Source organism: Condylura cristata, unplaced genomic scaffold (genome assembly GCF_000260355.1).
Source record: "Condylura cristata isolate star-nosed mole 26May11 unplaced genomic scaffold, ConCri1.0 scaffold00014, whole genome shotgun sequence".
Taxonomy (NCBI): Eukaryota; Metazoa; Chordata; class Mammalia; order Eulipotyphla; family Talpidae; genus Condylura; species Condylura cristata.
In genome coordinates, this window is record NW_004567115.1 from 33,689,085 (window position 1) to 33,710,881 (window position 21,797).

The 21,797-nt window shown below is 35.3% G+C and overlaps 1 protein-coding gene across 12 annotated transcripts in view; it reads right to left on the reverse strand.

The window, feature by feature from the left end:
* The window catches only part of MBNL1 (muscleblind-like splicing regulator 1), a 166,007-nt gene that overhangs the window by 35,110 nt on the left and 109,100 nt on the right, over positions 1-21,797 (reverse strand). For all 12 annotated transcript variants that reach the window (XM_012724871.1, XM_012724865.1, XM_012724875.1 and 9 more), the window contains one exon: positions 5,060-5,230. In XM_012724871.1, the coding sequence (XP_012580325.1) occupies positions 5,060-5,230 (171 nt within the window). The remainder of the gene's footprint in view (positions 1-5,059; positions 5,231-21,797) is intronic.

Here is a 21,797-nt window from a genome sequence, read left to right on the forward strand (position 1 = left end):
AATGAATAGCTAAGCATGTGGGTCTTCAGGATAGGTGCCGTAAGATATCGTGGATAGCCAAGATCAAATCTGGGAGCACAGGGAAAGGTACAAACTAAAGACTAGAAACACGTTTCCCTATAAAAATAATAAATGGAAATAGCCATTGTAAGACTTAATAGTATATACAGTATATTAATTTTTAGTTTTGTATATAAACAGTTTTGGGGGTAGAAATTTGTCTCTCATGGCAAGTAAAATAAATGTAATTATCTGTAATCTACTGAAGAAAAAATTTAAAATAAGATATGCTATTAAGAAAAGAAGAACCAGGGCCTTCTTCAAGTTCTCCTGGATCAACCTTGGTCTCCCATTACAGAGTTTTTCTGACCATTTGTTCTCATAGAACACAGCCTTGGGAACCACATTTTTCCTTGACTACCTATCTGAGCTAGATTGCAGGTTTTCAGTGGACCCAGGTTTTGTTCATTTTGAATATATCCCACATTGACATTTAAACATCCTCTCTAGACACTTGCTTAACAAAAATGAATGAACAAGTGAACTGATTTTCTCTGGAAAACAACAACAGCAGAATGCATTAAATATCTTCTAGAAATACATAAACAGTAAAAGAGAGATCTAGATTATTTCCTTTCTTTGCCTCAAAATGTAATCATTAACTTTATTAGTATTAGTATTCTTTTTTTTTTTTTTTTTTAAGATTCTTTATTTATACACACAGAACTGGAGTATAGGCCAGAGGTGCAGGGATGGTGAGAGAACTCATTACAGAGTGCGAAGCAGAACAAGCAGATCAACTACACTGTTGAGGGGAGCAGCAGGCAGGACAGAAGAGGTTTACTCCACCATGTGGTTCACCTCCCGGGCTGGGGATCACACTGTAATGAAGTGGCTGCAGCCAGCTTACAGTGCTGTGTCCTAACCCACTGAGCCACCATGGAGGGCCCTCACTAGTATTCTTGTTTGATAAGTATAATTTCTTTCATTTCTATTGTATAATATTTTTTTGCTGAACTTCTGTGTCTCAGTAATGTTACTGTTACTAAATTGTAATGTAACAATTACCACAGGGCCTCTAGTTTATTTTAAAACACTATGTGAAACTGAGTCTTGACAAAAAATTGTCATTTTTAATAAAATGAGGGATTTTAAACCACAGTACCTGTTGAAATTTATGGAACAAAAATTTAAAGTTTTTATTCTAGATTTAACGTTCTGCATATGTATATATATTTATGTGTATTTGTGAAGGTCAAACCTCCAAGCAGTAAAAAATTAAGCCTTTTCGTTTTAAATTACCAGCATAAGCACAATTCTTTGTAAGAGCTCTAAGCAGTCTCAGCAAATAATTACCCTGAATAAAAACACAGGACTAGAAGCTAATAGGAGTTATCAACAAATTCACACTACAATGTCTTTTTTTTTTCCTAAGAAAGATGAGATATAGCTGGAATAAAATAAATACTATTTTACATTCTGCTTCTAGGCCGACCTGTTCATTGGGCAAATCAAATAACCATTTGTTTTTATCCCAGTAATACATTTTCCTTCGATGCAGTTTTACTGAAATTATATACAGTAAGTAAAGAAGATTCACTTGCAATCCCCCAACCCAGCTGATAGGTATCAAGAAACATGTCCCCCAGTCTCTAGGATTTAGGGTTCACTCTTAAACTGTTTGAGAGGCTTCAGGATCCTATTTAAACAAAGAGGCTGCAGGGAAGAACAGATACAATATACTCACAGTAACTGATGTGGAAACATTTTGCCAGAAATACTTGGGGCTGCAATGGGTTATTTCAACCACTAACCGGCTAAACTGAAAAACACTAAAAAATAACTGGAGAATTCTAGATATTCCTGGAAGTACGCCAGATTTCAAGCTTTCAGCCTCTGACTGCCACAAATGCTGGAACATGAGGCCACAGCAAAGGCAAGGTGACATGAGCAGCAAAGAAACTCCCAAGAATTCAGTGAAACCCAGTGATGCTGGATTTGTCTATGCCTAGAATATTTCAAATTCAAGAAATACATAGAAAGATTCATATGGGTTACAATGAATAGCTAAGCATGTGGGTCTTCAGGATAGGTGCCGTAAGATATCGTGGATAGCCAAGATCAAATCTGGGAGCACAGGGAAAGGTACAAACGGCCACACCGTGGAACTGCTGTGTGGAAGCAGGTTGCTTAACCACTACTTCTGCACAGCTCCTTGGAGGCAATGAAGGAATCAGCAATTTCTGAGAAACATCTTGCTCGTATGGGCCCAAAAAGTATAACAGATGCCCTCATGGTGTGAGCCACTAGGTGCAGTCTATCTTCCATTAGCAATTTAGTCATTTCTCATTAGATTACCTTCACACCAGATGGTACAAAATAGCAATAATTTTTTATAGTAATCCTTAGAAAAACAACACAGAAGCTCCAAAAATTAGGATCATTAAATACTAAAGTTCTATTTATTGTCAAAGATCATATGATAAAGAGATTTTTTTAAAAAACCTGTTATTAGTGGTTTTAAAAGATAGATAATTCCAATTATTTTAATATCACTATCCTAATTTTAGTTTAGATAACACAATTTCAATTGTTTTCAACTTTTTTCCTTCATTTTAAGAAATGAAAATAATTAAACTTGTAAGATTATTAGGGTCTTCTAGATAATAATATACTTTAAACTTGTAACTATCTGTGAAAGGCATTCAGAAATGTTGAATGAGTCATTCAAGGACCCAGAGTTGGTAGTTGGTAAGCCCTGACTGGGACAGCCACAGTGTGAGTGCCAGGCCCTGAATATCCTGGATTAAAATCCTGGCCCTGCTATTAACTAGTTATATAACTTGGACCAACTACTTAGGCTCTCTGGACCTGAATCTTCATGTTCAAAGTTGGAATAATATGAGCAACCTCACAGAATGATCATGAGGACTTGTGATACAAGAAAGCTGGTCATGGCCATCTCATTTCTTTCTGAATTCCCTTACCATTATCATCATCAAAATATGGCTGAGGCCAAGGCTGGGAAAGTCCCAGGTGGCGTTGTGAAGGCAAATTTCCTGGATTAAAGTCTTCTTTACAGTCATTTAAACCCCAAATGCTATAAAATTGAATAATTAAAATGACTTCTCTACTTATTATAAAAACATCACTCTGAATAGAACATATTTTTAGACCACACTCTCAGGATGCCTTTAGCAGAGGTAATTCCACATTCTAATCTAGTCATATCAAAGAAAATTAACATCAACCCTGAAAGTGCTCATAACTAATAAAAATGAATGCTTAATCTAGCAGATAATTTTCTAGTAAAGATACCAGACTAGAAAGTGGGGGGATTTTTCTGATGGTTTCAAAAATTTTTAGACTTAGTGATTTTATAAATAATAAATATTTGATACTCATATTTCAAAGACATGAGCATTAATGTTATTTATACAATGTCACAGGATTATGGATAAGGTGATCCTGGAACAGACTTGAAAGTAAAACTCAAGGACTAACTCATCAGAAGAGCCAAGACACCACCATATGAAGTCCCTGCCATGTTGAATACTTTTCTCTGTAGACTGGAACCACAGTCTGCAAGAGGGTAAAACCCACCCTGCCCATCAGCATGCTTACATGTGAAGTGGAACAAAGTGTCTCACGTCAAGGGGAGATCTAATAACAACTAAGATTGCATTATCAGACCACTGAAGCTGTTTGCGAGAACTAAGTATGAAGGAGACCACTTATCCTATATTTTATGCTGGAAAGAATGATCATAACCTTTTTTCACCAAGTGGATATTGTCATACTATTTCAATATGGATATGTGAGATTAGCGAGTATCACCAAAGTAAATTTAGGATAAATATTTAGCTGAGTCTCCAATAATGGAAAAAAGAGTAAATGAGATTAAATTTGACACAGAATTATAATCTACTCTCACCACAATTATGTAATATTGGTAAAGTGTGTCACTGCTGATATAATATGATGTAATATGGATATCCCTCCCACCCTGAAATGTAATTCCTCTTTTTTTGAATAATTGGTATATTTGGAATGACTGGTACAGAAGGGAGTAAGAGATTAATAACTACAATGAGTTCCGGTAATAGAGTATATTAGGAAAAAATTAATTATAACACATATGTATCAGAAAGCTTTGGGTCTTCACATTTCCATGAGTCCATCATATTGTATGTAAATAAGTCAGTGACATTAATTACTAGTTATTAAAAATTTCATCAGGCATTTACATATAGAATTACTACATCACAATTGCAAAACAAGATGAAATTATGGTGCTAATCTCATATTTTTATGAATAAATGTGAGTAGATTTTAAAGTTATTTATCCTACACCCCTAAAATATCCCAAAATATATGTACTCAGAATAATAACTATATATATATTTATTCTATGTATACTACCCAGTAAACATCAAATCTGTATGAACACCTATAGTTTATACTTTAGCTCTTTTCCTAAAAGTCCTCAGTGTCTATCTCTTCTGATTAGTTCTCCCTTTACAAGACTGATACTGATTCATTACACTCTGAATCTTCCTAATGTTAGTTACTATGAAATAATTTCAATTTCAATTTAAAAGAATAATAAAGGGTCTTCTCTATGAAGAAAATAATACAGATGGATTCTGTTCAAGAAGAGAGGAAAAAGGATTTTCTCAAAATTAAAGACAATATCTACCAGCTTTAAAAATTATGATTAGCTTTGAAGGTAGCCTGAAAATGTACCCTAACTAAACTGAGGAGTTTGTTTTTTGTTTTCTTTTGTTTAAAGATGATTTTAACACCTGCTAGTCTTAGGATTCAATTTGATGAGAATTTTAGGAGGGAGGGAATGTTAGGATGTAGATTTCTACCTGACTTAACCAGATGATGAATAATTTCTGTGTGCAAACTGTTCCAGGTTTGACTGGTAATTTCACTAGAAAATGTTAGGCAACTGATATTGTTCCTTGTGTGTATTTGATATAGTGCAATCATCTCTTTAGCACAGAGGTAGAACATGAGGATTACAACTGTAATGGAAAGAAACCATGCTTACCACAGGCTGTAATGGGGCACCGGGCATCATGGCATTTGCTAGTTGCATTTGCTGGGCCAACATGGCCATGTTCTTCTGCTGAATCAAGTTATTGCGCCCATTTATCTCCAATTGCGTTTTTAAGTGTGGGGGTGGATGAAGATATTTGCAGTTCTCCCTGGAGCAACGACCCTAAAAAATAAATGCAGCAAACATTTAAAAAAAATAATAAAAGCAGCAAATATTATAGCACAATAACAATATTGCAAAGCATGGTACTATATGTAGAATCTACCATTTTGTTAACTATGATATAGTCCATATCCTGTATCATACATTAAGCACAAGTAATGAATTCATCTAAGTAGCAATCAAAATGAGGTATTAAATACTTGAAAAAGTTTTAAAGTACTAATCACCTGGATTCAAATTTCAAAATTTATAAACTATCAGGGTAATATTAAAACAGAAAAATAAAGACTCATAGGCGCCCTGCCACAACACCTCTGGTTGACTTTAATGAACTCAAAAGGCTTAATCATCTATTTTCACTTGTGTTCTGTTCTAAAGAAATAAATTTGGAAGATTCTAGGCAAACTGTATCTTTAGTAAAACATCTTTATAAACATGATAAGCAAAATTTAGAATAAGCACTAAATTTAAAGTCCATATTTAAGATATTTTCAAGTGAAAAAAAGTGCCCCTGCTTTTTCCCACTATCTAGAGATTAGTAAGTATAATAAATCATAGGAGAAAAATGTAACCCTTAGCCATTCAACCATAAGTTTAGTCCCCACTGCCCAAGAACTACAAAGCAATGATATATTTAGCAAAAATATTATAATATAAAATGGAGAACCACGTCTCTTTGAAATAAGAAATATGAATATATTCTTCACTTCAAAATTAAATATTAAAATCTGCAATATGCAACAGTGTGTGAGCAACTACATATTAATCGACTACATTGCCATATTGAGGGAAATGACCTCATCAATTACTACCATGACAACTTTCACCAGTAAATCTGATTAGAGGTATTTGTGTGGATAAAAGAAAATGTTGAATTAAAGTCATCAACCATGTTCTCAAATTTTCTTGTTATTTTCTAAGAAAAATCTATTAGCATAATTTGATGGCATGCTGTAAGCTGACTTGGAAAAGTGACGCTTTTGTTTGTGATACAATCTGCCACAATTCTGCTTTGAATGATCTGTTTGGGGCCGGTTTTGGTTAATATTTTTAGGACTAAGTCCCACATTGTGCTAGTATCACTGCTGGTTATTTTACAAGCTTTATGTAATAAAGCATTACTAATAATACTTTAAACCAGAGCACAGTAGAGGGCAGTACTTGATAGTTGATAGCTTGGACCTGACCAGTCTTAAGAGCTGGGATAGAGGGAGGCCTAGCTCTCTCACTCATGATGGCATGAATTGTGTAAGAAACTAACTACTTTAAGCCTTGGCTCTTTAGCCATTTAAAAAACTGCTGTGCAGGCTATATTTACTATGCAATAAATATAATGCTAAATAATGCCACATTACCAAAATTGCTAATAAACACCATAGGTTTACTATGAAAATTAGAGAAAATATGTATATGTCACAGCACAGGCACCACATGGAGTTCTTTGAGCAGGGTCAAGGCCAAGAGCTGTTCTCCCCATCCTTCTCCTACCATGGTTTAAACTATATACCCAACAGAAGAAAAACAAAATATTAGTAGCCAGGTCATTTTTTTGTAATATTTATTAGTTATGGCTCTTGATTTCTTCACAAACAAACCAATATTTATATATCTATAACTTAATCCATAGGAAATCACTGTGCTAGACAGCTGTGGATATCATGAGTATGTTATTAGTTTAAAAGCATCTAGATGCAAAACAACTACAAAAGCTGTATGTAGAGTCACAAGATAAGCCATAGAGAATAAGCTCAGAGAGGAAAAAGATCTGTGTGATTTTTAGAGCTGTGTGATTTTTAGAGCTGTGTAGCTGAGGTCTCTGAGACCTCTTCTTCTTCACTATAAAGTCACCTTGACTGGAAGATAAATTCTGGTTCCCAACATTTCCATGTCCTATTTCTCACCAAAATGACTTTTGCTTAACTGAAAGCAGTTTATGTCCACCCTATGAGGACTATTTCTTTGGTTCCATAAACAGCACAGAGATAGCCCTGGGCCCTGGGAGTCTCACCAAGCCAACTGCATTCCAGTGCCTCCCTGAATACAAACCGCCGGGGATCCCCCTTATGAACACAGCCCAGATTGAAATAATTGAACTCAGGAAATCATATGCTAGCTCTACTTTTTTGTGTTGATACATCTCAAAACTTTTAACAGAAGCTCAGACCATTGGGTCTAGTTCTGTATTAACTATACCTACTCACGAAGAATGCTGTTCTATTACATTTCTTAGATGGCTGGTTTGATTTGACAGCATTGCAGTCTCAACTTCAAAAAGTTATGCTCCATAAAAATCAACCGAAGAAACTTTGTGAAAAAGTGTACAAACTATTAAGTTTCCCCCACAGAGGGTCTGTGGCAATAGGTCTGGGAGTCCTTTCACAAGTATTCTAATATAGCAGAAAACACTACAAACAATTCTGTGAAGCCACATGAATTTTTCATTGTTCTATGTGGAAAAAAATAACAAGGTAACCTCTGCAATTGATATTGAGTTAAACTTAGCTTCTTAGGAAGTTCAAAGCTTATTGAAGGCTATCAGTGCTGCTAAATAACTGTGGTTTGACAAATAAAAGGTCAGGAATAAGTTAAAATCAACATCCTCTTCTAGAGAATTGCCCACAGCCCTACCAGTAGCATACCTTTCATTGAGAGTTTAAATAAATATGACATAGGTACCTCTCCAGGTTAATCCAAGCTCCTAGCACCTTACCTCAATAAGCATTGCAGAATAAATGCATGGACACTGCTTAGTAAGTGACTGGAGAGGAAAGCTGTTCTGGCTCTATTCTGAAAGCCTCAAAGATAACAGTGAAAACTAAATCTAATACCAAAATGCAATTCTGAATTGTACTGATTTAATGATGCTTTGACTCAGAAGCCAGTAAACCACTGGTGATAAAGACGGCCACAACACTAAGGGAGAAAAGTAACAGAGGTTTGTAGGTTTCAGAGCTGGGGGGCAAGAAAGGAGATTTGAGGCAAGAGTCAATGTATTCGGTATCCTAAAATCTACAGTGGTGATGCAATCTAAAAATAGAATTCAATTCAATCAGTATCTAGAGCTCACATAAGTAGATTTTTGGATAGGAGATACTTTTCTAAATCACCTAGAGATTTCATCTCAAGATATATTAAATCGGGTTGCTAGGAGTAACAAAAATATAAAGAACTTTTTAATTCAGTGTTGATAGTTATATGTAATTCCATCTACTGCGATATAATTGTACCAAATGGAACGGACTTCAAATAGCAGTTTTGTTAATTACTTGTGTGAATCTGTGGAAGTTAAACTCTGAATGATCACACTTTTCTATTGTACAGTACCAACACCATTGATCTTATCTGGAGATATATGAATATTAAATGAGAGTGGGCCCATCTTATGCAGGGCCACTGGTCACTAAGTACTAATTATTTTCCTCTCTTTCCTTAAATTCTCAAGCTAATAACAATCGGCAGTTGCTTAACTCATCACCACATCTGTTAAAAGCACTAAACATAATGCAAATAGTCTAACCAGGTGACAATGCAAGTCAATCAGCAAGAGCATAATACAAGCTCGGCCCCTGGCCCCCACTTTCTTCTTGCCACATGCACTATGGGAAAGAGCCATTTCAACACATTTATTACAGTGTTATGTTTCAGCAGCTTGTGTTTGATGATTTCCCTGGCATCTTATTTTTTAAAGATTTATTTATTTATCCATCGGACAAGGTGGTCTCTCTACAGACCAGAGCATCATTATAAATTCCATTCAAGAGGCTTTTTAGAGGTTTAACTCAACATAGATTCCAAAGGCAGAGGCATTATTGTAATGCATATACAGTGTCTTTTAAGGGAATGGAAGAGATTCAATAAAGTATTGATCCAGACTAAGTCCTTTTTCCTCTAATAATTTTCTACATCTTTACAATATCATGTCCAACGAAGCAAAAACATTCCCCTCATAGCCTTAAGAGCCCGTATGAGATCAATAACAGGCATTCAGAAATCAATTCAGGTTAATTTATCAAGCTACAAACTGTTCAACTATGAATGTAGGGACTTTCTCATTAGGATTTGAAATTAGCATAAAATTTGTGATTCTAACAAGGAAAAAATATGTTTGGATTCACGTCTGTACCTCAAATAAATACTACCTACCTAGTTCATTTTTAAATTTATAGTTTGATGAATAGTATGCTTTTAAATAATTGCTTAGTATGAGCATACAGAGTGAATATCTAAACATGATTTATATGTATACACAAAATGTATATATACAGTCAGAAAAGTTGTAAAATGAAGATGAAACTGTTGGCAATTCAGAAATTGCAATTACACATGAAAATATTATTTCTATGCTACCTTTAAGAACCAGTTAATACAAAATACATCTTAAAGAGTTGATTAAAATCAATAAAAAAATCAATCTGAAAAATGGAAACCGAATTTCCCATTATTAATTATACTTTCTCCCCAAATTAAAAGGAATATTGTGATTTACAAAATCAGAAATAAAAAGGTAGTTTATTAACTGTCCAAGTGGTAACTATGTAGTAGGATTAAAATTAATGTCACACTTGGACAGTAAAATTTGGACACTTGAATTAGGGAGCAATTAAAAAATGACAGGTGTACCAACTATACTCATAAATCTTTTCCAGTTTGCATTGGGAATACTGAGTTTCTGGTAAGACAGTTCAAATTACAGTCACTTTTATTGTTAAAAGACAAAATCATTATCTCCATTGGGACAGTGTTTTGAAGCACTTTGTAGAAATAGGCATTACTCAGATATTGGTCAGATACTTAGGCAAAGAAATGTGGTAGCTTCCTAATACAAATTTCTCACTGCTGTTTTTCAGTAAAGGTGATCTATTACCTCTGAAAAATTTTGTCAAAGGTTGGATGAAACACTGGCAGTTGTGACATAACATGAATGTGCTTTTTATGGTCCTGTCATTCTTTCTAGTTATCCATTCTAATACAAGCTTTAATGGACTTATATATAAAGTATGTTATGTACTTATTTTAAAATTACAAATCTAGTAGGAGGAACTTTATGGCAGAAGTGTCATTTTTCTCTGAGAGTTAATCACCACTTTAGATATACACAAACATGCATACATATGCAAATATACCCAGCATTCTGTTTTCATTTAAGTGAATATGAGTTTGATTAACTCTACCAATTGCAGTTTATCAGCTTGAGCAAATATGGAAAACAAATTAATTACATCTTAACAGAGTTGATACTGTAGCTCTTAAATCTTTACAATCCATTAGCTGTTAAATCCTTACATTACACTTGCTTCCACAAAGGATTTCTATCAGCTTATAAGAACACATGCATTTGAAAAAGTGCAAGGATTCTCAACCTCAGTGCTATTGACATTTAGGCCAAATAAGTGTTATGGGGCTGTTCTGGCAACTCTAAGGTGTTTAGTAGCAGCCTGGCATAGTAGATACTTGCCTGAGTTACAACAATTCAGAGGGTCCCTAGATACTGCCAAATGTACCTGGGTTGGAGTAAGAGTCAAACATATGTCCAGTGAGAATCAATCAACCACTCCCTTACACCTAATGGAATTTAATAGAGACTGCTCCTCTGCTCAGGTGGCCATCATTAAATATCATACACTGGATGGTTGAAGCCACATAAGTTCATTTTCTCACAGTTTTGAACGTTCAAGTTCACAATTAAGTTACTGGCCAGTTTGGTTGTGATAAGAGCTTTCTGCACAGTTCGGTTTGTAAAGAACTACCTTCTTGTCATTTCCTGGCATGACCTCTCCTTTGAATGAAGACAGGGAGAGACAGTAAGCTCTTCCAGCGCCTTTTTTATGGATATTCATCCTATCAGATCAGGGTCCCCACACTTAGGACCTTAAACTGAATTACTTTAAGCTTAATTACTTCCTCAGAGTCCCTTCTCCAAATACAGCCATTTTAGGGGGACACAAACGTTTGGTCCAAAAGAGGGGAAAACAAAAACAGCTAACGAAGAGTTATATGTAAGAAGCTTTACACGATCTCACACATACACTTAAATGGTAAGGACTTTTATCAGGGGACTCTCCTCAAACATGCATTTAGATTTTACATAACCTGAATCAAAAGCAATGGCTGGGTAGTGAGTTATTCCATCTAATTTTGCCAAAATCAAGTAGCTGCAACTTCTTAAAACTTCAAAAGTGAAATTCAATATTTGTTTTTTTTTCCCCCTACTTAATGTAAAAACAAAGGTGGTGGCATATCAGAGCAAATAAATTCCAAAATCGTATCAAAAGCTCTATGCATCTGTTAGCCACAACACTGGAAATGCTGACTATTTTTTAAAGGCAAGCAACATTTTTTGGCTTTATTGTCACATCGAGCCTTTTCACGATAAGTAACAGTTAGACATGCAACCTCTCCTTTAAAAACAGATTTGAGAATGATAAATTGAAATAACTGGAGAACTCAAAAAAAAAATTCTGACTACCAACTGGAATTCTAGTGAACCCACTATAGAATGTAATTTTTAATCACATGTTGCAGTATACACATGCATGTATGGATTATGAATACACGCACTTATGTACAGCCACCCCAATTAGGTAACTATGTTTAAGAGCAGCATATAAACTTAGATTTTGTTTTTTCAAGAAGCATACAGTAAATGACTTAAATTTATATTTCTGCCTTATTGAAAAAATACATAAAGACTTTCAGAAAGCTGCAGAATAAAATTCAAAGGATACTGTACTATCTATCATTTGGTAGAAATTTCTAAAGTGTCCTTTGGGTCAAAACAGGTAACTTTATTTTTTTTTAATTTAGAAAGTCAACATGGAGATTTCACGGTTTAATGTTTTTTAGTTATCTGTTTTGTTTGACCAATAACATACTATGCCATATCATAAATATATAATATATAAACAGCTAAGAAGTGAATACTGTATGCTTACTATATTTAAATGGTATGACATACTATATGGCAAAGTAGATAGTACTGACATTAATATTATTTATTCTATTCATTTTTATTCTCAAATATTATTATCCTTTAACCCAGATAAATAAGTGGGATAGTTCCCTTACATAATTCCTGTTTTTAATATCAAAGTACCCTTGTAATTATTTCAGGTTTTTATCACTGGAAAGGCAACAGTCTAGTCACTAAACCAAAAACAATTTCTCCTGTTTTAATTTCCACATTGGACTTTCAAGCTGACCCCAGGAACAAATGCTTGCATTCCTATAGATAATGAAAGAGTTAGTTCTCTTCTTATTTTGTTAGTCTATTAATCTCTACTCATCAAAACTTAACAAAAAGTAAATATGGTAACAGTAGTCAATTTTTAAAGCTTACTTTCTAAGTGTTATTTCTTTACCCAATAAACATAATGCCAAATGCTTGAAGATCAGTTTGACACAATGGCTAGAATTCTCTTTCCAGTGAGGGAAAAAAAGGGGGAAATTTGTGTATGTATTTTCATTGAAAACTTTTCCAACTTTTTTCAATTACTTTTCTGTAGACATAGGTGTTTTCAAAAATATATATAACATAGGGCAAATTAGTTTTTCCCTTTCCTGAGACCCATAAAAAAGTTCATATTCTCATACACACTGTAGCTTAAAATTAAGACTGCCAATATAGCAAAGGACAATACAAATATATACATACACACTACACACACACACACAACCTACTGTGTTTATATTTTTAGTTTTACTATGGCCTTAAATGCAACAGATTCCATTTCATGGGCATTAAATTCTCCTCAACTGAAGTCTAAATATGATCTCAAAAAAGTGAATTCAGGTTCAGATTTTTTCTAGCTATTTAGAGTCCTCCCCAGTAGTAATGGCTATTCAAGGCACTATTGTATAAAACATTCCTAAGTTTGATGATGAAGATTCTTGGACATTAAAACCAATAATGACATTTACAAAATCCCAAAATATCCTCAATGTTGATGCAATACACACGCCCTCCAAATCAAACATCGGGATACTATGACTTTTTCCCCAGAGAACTTAGGAACGTTAATTGCACAACTACCATTAATCATTTTGTAAACGGTGTCAACGAAACTCTATACATCTAGATAAGTATTATGCAATACCTATAAGTGGGTTAGCTGCTGCTAAGGAGGTAGAGAAAGGGAAAAAACCAACAAACTGCAAACACATTCTTGTCACAAAAAGACCACTCCTTTCTCCTCCAACAGCTTTTGTCTGTGAGAGATCAGGCATACATGCAACTGTGGTAGCAGTTACATCAGTAAGCTATTTTAGCTGACAGTCATCTGAAGAAATCTTAGCCTCTTAAGAGAGGACCCACAAAGATTTTATATTTAGAGTTGCTTGTGATGGGATGCTGTAAGAAGGAACCGTTTTCCTTTCTCCTTATACCTTGTCCCATAGAATCCGAAAAAAGTGTAGAGCTCCAGGAAGAACTCCAAAGGGTTTTACTGCACCTTCTCTCTGTCCCTATTTCTCAGTCTTCCTGGACTCCACAGACTGTTCTGGTCGGCATCCCTGAGTCAAACCAGAGTCTCCATGACCTTGTCAAAGCCCAGTGATATTTGGTAGGTGCCAGCATCATTGAACAGTCCAACATTTGTTGGCTGCTTTTTTATAGTATCATAAAACTGGAAATGCCAGATCACTATGTTTCTATTATTTTTTCAATTGCTTCATTATTTTTCGGCACAGCAACTGTCAGACTTCTAAACTGTTTGTAGCAGAAACACTTCTGAAGTTTTATAGCATCCAAATCAGACACTCTTCAATCTTGGCTAATAATTAAAAGCCCTAACATTTACATAATAAAATTTAGTGTTCTATTTGTAGTGCATGCCTTTCAATTGAGAAATACAAAATGTTTTACAAACAGTACCCAGTACATCATCTTACCATTATTAGATGGATTACAGCATGACTGCCTTTATAATATTTCTAGGGCTTTCCTCATAGTAAAAAAAAAAAAAAGGTAACCTTCTTAAGTCAATGCTTACAATATTTTCCTTATCAAAATCCTGGTTAAGCAAATCTTTACAGACCTACTTTAGTTCCTAATGAATTGATAATGCAAAAGGCCTTTATCATTAACTTCCCTTCTTAGAGTGCTGGTGGAGGGTGTGAAATAGGTTCACATATGGAGTGTTCAGGCTAACGTCCTCAAATTCTATCATTACATAAATAACTGAAAAACTAATAAACACATAAATTAATAACTACCTCTCCATGGGGAAAGAGGTTCAGTATAGCTCATCTAACTAAACTGAGGCAATGAACTAGAGTTGGCTCTGTTTACCATTAAGGCCATTTGATCTCACTAAGCTTGTATTTTGACTAATCATTGTTTGTATTAAATCCTAGAGAACGTTCATCAGAATAGAGCAGAGCTAAATGGATGTTTCAACCCTCTTGGAGATTTGCAAAGATGTTTCACCATATAAGCAATTGGTTATGGAAAAGTCTAATCTGCATCTTATTTTTAAATTAATGAAAAACTTTAATTCTCTCCTAATTTCAGTTTTCCCCTCATTCACTTTTTTTTTTTCCTCAGCATAACTGTCATTACAGGATAAACAGAAAAAATAAAATAAATGAACACTGAACAAGTTAAAATTTTGTTTCATGTTTTCCATTTTAGCAGACTTAGTGAGGCAAATTCTTCGTTATCTAAGGGATTTTATTGACCTGTCCTCAGTGGTTTGGACAAGTAAAAACAGGTGATTTGAGAGATATGTAATTTATATTTACATATAAAATGAAAAATATAAAGTATAATACAGAGGATGGTAGATTTTACAGGAAAAGTCTTTTACTCAACAACATGAAAGCACTAAAGAACATCAAAGAGGTAAAATATTTTGGTCAAGCCAGTCCAAAAAAATAACACCGATTGCTATCTTTGTACTTGTTAGATCCTACATAAGGCTACAAATATAGGAAAGAAAATCCTGTTTTTACGTCTCTAACATGGTCATATTTATTATTAGCTATGATAAACTTTAGTATAATATTATGCAATGTTTTCCAAGTCTCAGTTCAATATTTTCACTGAACATCTTTCATCAAAGTCTACTAAATGGGACAGTGTATATTATGCATGTGATTAGTGCTTATAGTTCTCAAAGCTATAACAGCTGCCTAGAATTTTGTCTGTCAGTTATATGCAGAAATTATTACATTGCTCTGCTCTCCAATCTTTCAGAGATATCATTCATCATCTTTGCCAAATAGCAGAGACCCTTTCTTTCTCCGTGTTTCATTTTGATTCCTCATAAACCTCTGGAATTCCTTAACTGAAAATAAATGTTGTCACTTTCTGGTCTTACAGATTTTGCCTCAAGTCCAACTATTAAATGCTATTGCTTCACATAAACAACAATGACAGAGCACGGAGAAAGCGAAGTGACAAAGGTCTTCAACACAGCTGACCACTGTCTCCTTCAGAGAGATCAACTTTGTACTTGAACAAAATGTGCTCAACGACACTGGCTCTGTCCCCGTGGGGAAAGCGTTCCCTCCCCCCACCCCCATTACAAATCGCTAAAATTGTGCAAAGCCATCAGCTGCGTCTGGGACTCCAGGCTGCAGCCAACAGGAAGACACTGGCTCGGGAGCCCAGAACACGTCTCTACTAGATGCTGACTGCAGCAGCACAGGGAATGAGAATGAAAAAAAATCTCTTGAAGTAAAAAAAAGCAGTATCGGCCCTCCCTGGTGGCGCAGCGGGTTAGAGCACAGCACTGAGAATCTAAAGCCACTTCCGCATGAGTTCGATTCCCGCCTGCCCCGGAGGTGACCACATGGCGTGGCAGACCTCTCCTGACCCGCCCGCTGCTCCCCTCAGCAGTGTACTTCGTCGATCTGCCTGTTATGCTCCCCACTCTGTCTCCGGTGAAGCCTCTCACCACCCCTGAACCTCTCGCCTGTACCCCAGTTCTGTATACATAAATAAATAAATCTTTAAAAAAAAAAAAAAAAGCAGTATCACAACACATTACCTGAGCCTGTCTCGGCTCGGTACTCCCTCCTCACCCCTTTCAGATTTCTACTGGCTCTCTAAGGCTGGTCCCCAAATAAGGAAATAAGTAACACTCCACAAAATACCTAAAATTATCATGGGCAATAAAATAGAAATGTCTCAGTATTTTATGAAATATTCCATGTTTCTAATATTCCTGCATTGTTCTTTCAGAAAAGGATTCATATTAACAATAAGCAAACAAATAAAATAGTCTATGAACTATGGGACTACAACTAGAAAACATTTATAAAACATCTATATAACATCTTGTGCATTTCTAAGGCAGAAAAGTATCAAAGTCACGACTTTAGCAAAAAGCTAGATCATCACAAGATGTTACCTTCTGAATGGCAATCAGAGGCTGCGGAGTGTATTCTTAAGTGCTTATTTAAGAGGGGAGCTATGGAGATGCTGGGCCTCACAGGAACGTCAGCCATGGCAACACTGTTTTTTTAACAAGCCAGAATGTGAATGTAAGATGGAGAAGCACAGACGGCTGTCACCTGATGTTTTTCTCTCACTATCATATCAACAACATTTAGGCTGGAAGCCCAGATCTGCTAAGCACCCGACTTGGGTGCATTAACTGAGTGAAGTGACATATTGGTTCATTTTAGACGCCCTACTCTGGCTAGAAAAGGCTGTGTCATTAGGGTTAGTTAGTTGTTTTCCCTTCCTTTGTGCATGCCTCTAATAGTGTCACAAGGTTTTACTGCTCTTGCCTCAACTCCCTTTTGTACACAGCCTACGTCAAACCAATAAACCCAATAAATGTTTGCATGTAAATGAATTTGGACATATATCAGAATACGAGACATTCTGTCCAATACAGTAGTTTCAACCGTTCCTCTGCATCTTCTCCAGGACTCATCAACATGCACACTGCAGCCCTATTTTCTCATCAATGAATTATATTCCCATGTCCCCTAGTTTCCTGCCACTTGCTCCTTCAGCTAATTCCTTCCTGTTGGTCTCCAGCCATAATGCTGAACACTACTCCCATCTAAATATGGTCTGGATTAATCCAGCTCCTCAGCTTGGAAGCTCCCCAGATATAGGTCTTACAGGCCTGTGTATAGGAACTATCTTTGATGTGACATAAAAAAATAATAGTGCCCAGCTCAATGGTCAATCCAAACATTATACAAATGGCAACTTTGATATTTACTAGCAGTTAAGATTTTGGGGTAATTATTCAACTTCACCAAACTACACCTTCTTCTTTTATTAAAATGATGGTAAGAATACCATTCTGATACAGTCAGAATAAGTGAAGAAATGTGTTCAAGGGTCTCAGTTAGGGCCAGTACTCAGTGAATTGTGACAACTGGGCCCCCTCATTTTTCTAGTGCATCCCTCCATTCCTGGAACCTTGCAAACTCTTCCTCTGGTGACTCAGGCCCACGTCTCGGGGCAAATTTGAAGCCATCCTTATCCTCCTTCCTTCCACCTCCCCTCGGTCAAGAGTCCTTCAGTCCAATATCAAGTTAGGACGTCTGGGTGAACCAACCCACAGGAACCCTTAGGGACGAAGGATAGCAAATCTACAGTCAAGTGGGAAAAACACCTATTCCAGAACCAGGGAGACCTGGGTAAACTGCGGTCCCACTCTTAGCTCCATAAGCTCAGCAGTGCTGTCACTTGTGAAATTGCATCGAAGTATCATAATTCCTGAGTGGTAATGGGAACGTTTTCCCAACACCCAAAATAAAAATCAACCAATGTTCATTTCTCTAAGCATAGGAAACAAGGCATCTGTATTTTAAAAGTGATGGGAACAAAACTACTGTCATGGTTAAACATGATGATGAGTGGTAACAACTTTCCTAATGTCATTTTCTGTGGATATTTTCTCAATCTCTCCCTCTCTTCATCCTTTTTCCTTTCTTGCCAGGTAGGTTAAACTCACAGTAGTGAAGTCAGCACCTGTCCAACTGTATTACAGGTAATCCTACAAGTCTGTCTACCCCCCTAAAATAAGAACTTGTTACAGACAGGACTAAATCTAACTGAGCAATGTAAGCATTTTAGTAAGTATTTGGAAAATGGGTAAACAATTAGAAGACAGGTGGGTATTTCTGGGCATTCTAACTATTATATCTCTGAGAAAACACTGCAAGGCCTAAGCCAATAGTCCTCAATCATGGCTACACGTTATAAATAAAAAATTCCTACTCCCAACCTCCACCATTGGAAATTCTGATTTAATTGATCTTGGCTGGGTCCCAGGCAAGCTCTCAGGAAATTCTAAGGCTGCTACTCTAAGGACCATATGTTAGTCTATATATACCAATATACAATCTCATTTACACATCAATCATGACCTTCTCTATAGTTTCTTTAAACCAGTTCTGTCAATGACTTCAAGAAAACTGTTAATGTTATCTGACATTCAACTGATACTTCTGTTTCCAAAAGGTTCCTTTTCTTTACAGCTCCTTTCAGGCAGTGAGATAAAGGGTAAGAGATTCACAAAAAGAGCTACTGTCTTTTTAGGACAAGGGCTGGAGACCTGTACCACTTTTGTGGACAAAGAGCTGTTTCTAAACACCTAGTTCATAGGAAGCAAAAGATCTCTTGGGAAAAAAGTTAAGGGATCCAAATCATCAATGCACTCATGAAAGCTTTTAAGTGTTCTGTTCTATAACATATTCAACAAAGATGGTGCATATACCAATGACAGTAACAGAATTTTAGGTAAGCAATTATAGTTTCTACCTATACTGAGGACTAGAGGTCTTAGGTGCTGTGAAGGTTCTGATGTTTACGTGGCAATATCGATTTTACAACTCAGTTATAAGTCACCTATGCTCAAGTAAAAATATTCACAGCAAAACTGGAATAAATTTTCAAATAAGGAGATGAGATTCAGCCCTTCAACCTTATTTGGAGAGAATCTTATAGAATAGCTTTCAGTCTTATAAAAGGTACTAAATCATTAAAGAGGTAAATAGATGAAGGAATCTTATAAAGCAGAATGTACACTGCACAGTATATTTTACAAACGTGTTATTATGTACAAAATGAACCCATAATACAAAAAGTGCTTTTTCAAAATTAAGTAATTTTCTTAAAAGATTTATTTATTTATGCTTACATACTGGGGTACAGGCCAGAGGTGCAGGGGTGGTGAGAGGATTCACAGAGAGAGAGTAGGGAGCAGAACAGGCAGATCAACAAAGTACACTGCTGAGGGGAGCAGCGGGCGGGTCAGAAGAGGTCTGCCACGCCATGTAGGTCAGCTCCCTGGCCAGGGATCTAACTCATGCTGCAGTAGCTTCCGCGAGTTTCCATAATGTGGTGCCTTAACCCACTGTGCCACCAGGGAGAGCCCCAAAATTAAGTAATATTTTAAGTGTGCTTATTGACTAACCACTAAGTTAAGTTGTATTACTTTCCATTTTCTCGTGACTGGGTAGCAAATTTCTGGTTTGTTGGTTAGTCTGTTATTCTATATTTTATTGTTTTTTTATACCATTTTATACCAAGATTAAAATTGGATAACACACTACAATCACAATCAGAAGGAATATATCTGGATTATTAAATAATCTAGACTACACAGATTGGTAAATGCTCTTAGATGTGTCAAAATGGCAGGAATCTTATCAAAAATTATGAAGACAAATCAAAAGATGTGTCAGTAAAGTAAAACTAAAATTGTTTCCTTTCCCTCTTGTAATATTTCTTGTTAGAATGACCAAACACTACATTTTTCCAGAAAACCAAATTCGATAAAAAACAAAGCTTGTTGGCTTCATTTTATACCAATAGTAGCTGCAAGTGATAATTTTCATGTGCATTTATTTCATGCAACATAAATGTATTCATCTATCCTATTTAAAAAATACTTTATTATCTGCCATACAAAAATTCTACAATATCATGAACTCAAACATGAAGTGTCATTCATTACATTAAAAGTAAATTGTGTTAAAATGGTATGGTATGTGCACTAATATAAAAACACTACGAATCAGTATATATGCCTACTTTTATATAAATTTTACAAAACTATTTCAGTGAATTATTATATGAATTAAGTTCCAATTTATATACACATATTTATAGCTATTTCAGAAATTTCATTTATTTACATTTATCTTTAAGTCAAAATAATTCCAAATTTCATTTAAAAATTTGTATTCTTGATTTGCAATAAATTTCTTTTGTACTGTAACGATAATTTTGTTGTTGTTATTGTTGTTTTAACATAAATGTGATCTCAAAATGGTCTTTTTGTAAGAGTTTGTTTTTCATATTAATCTCTGGAAGAGAAGATTGATTAATAATCAAATGGGCTGATTATGTAAACAAAAATATCCTTCTAAAGTCAGCATTCTACTTTATAAACTGCCAGAATTTAGCAAAAGCAAACTGACTTACATAGGGTGCAGAGTAACTCCCTGATCCTATGTGGGCGAACTTGTAAAATTAGTGGAGCTCATGTAACATGTGGCAGGAAAAAATTTATATAATGTATTTGTGAACATGATTATTTTAAGAAAAGATTAAACATCACCATGAGAGAATCAGGAAATACTTTAAGTAGATTCAAGTAAACATTTACACATTATCAACAGCCTTATTTGCTAAATTTTACTTAATTCTTATTGCCTTATTTGTCATTGAGGCAACATTGGTTTACAACACTATATAACTTAGGGGTACAGCTGGCATCTATACAGGTTTATATACATCTTCAGATGTTTGTTATCAGTCTGCCCTCCACCACCCACACATAGTCTTCAATAAGCTTATTCTTTATGCTGAAATCATATTATAATTCAACCATTTAAGACAGATTACCTCTGAGAATCACAATGTTCCTTTTAAAGTTGGTGAAATTGCAAATTTTATCACCTTTTTTTAATAGCACTGCCCACATTAGTGCATGGGCTAACAGTCCTACTTATTGTATTTTCTCTTTGTATGAACCTACCAGCTCAGTAGCTATTATAGGTATATTTGTCTGACATTTCTTCTTTGGTTGCCTTCCAGTGATATATTTAAAAGTATGCTACATCCCCCTATGTCTTTCTTTAGTGTATTTCTTAGGCTCATTTTGCCAAAGCTTTTGTCAATTCATCATAGACCTTTGTATACTTCATTTTCCATAATGAAACATAAAATACTTTCTCCAACAAATAAACAAGTTCACTAAAATAATTATGTTAATACCCAACCTTTATTTTTGAAAATTTAATCTATCTCTTTCTTATCTCATGAAATACCAAAAAAGCAAAAGATGGCATGAGGTACACCATACAACATAATGCATATTTCAGAAGATAGATCATCCATCTATGAAGTGTTCTATAACACCAAAGTGGACCAAATGCAGAGGACAACCAGACTGGGAATGAAGACTTGCTATTAGCCTCACCGGTATTATCTACATTATGCCACTGGGGTGTTAAGGCTCACAGAGGTCAAATAACTTGTCCAAGGTCAAGGAAGTAGAGAGACAGTGTAAGACTCAAATTCAGGTCTGCTACTAAGTCTGAGGATTACGTCTTCAGTAACACTACCGGCTTCCAAGAATCCAAAGGGTCA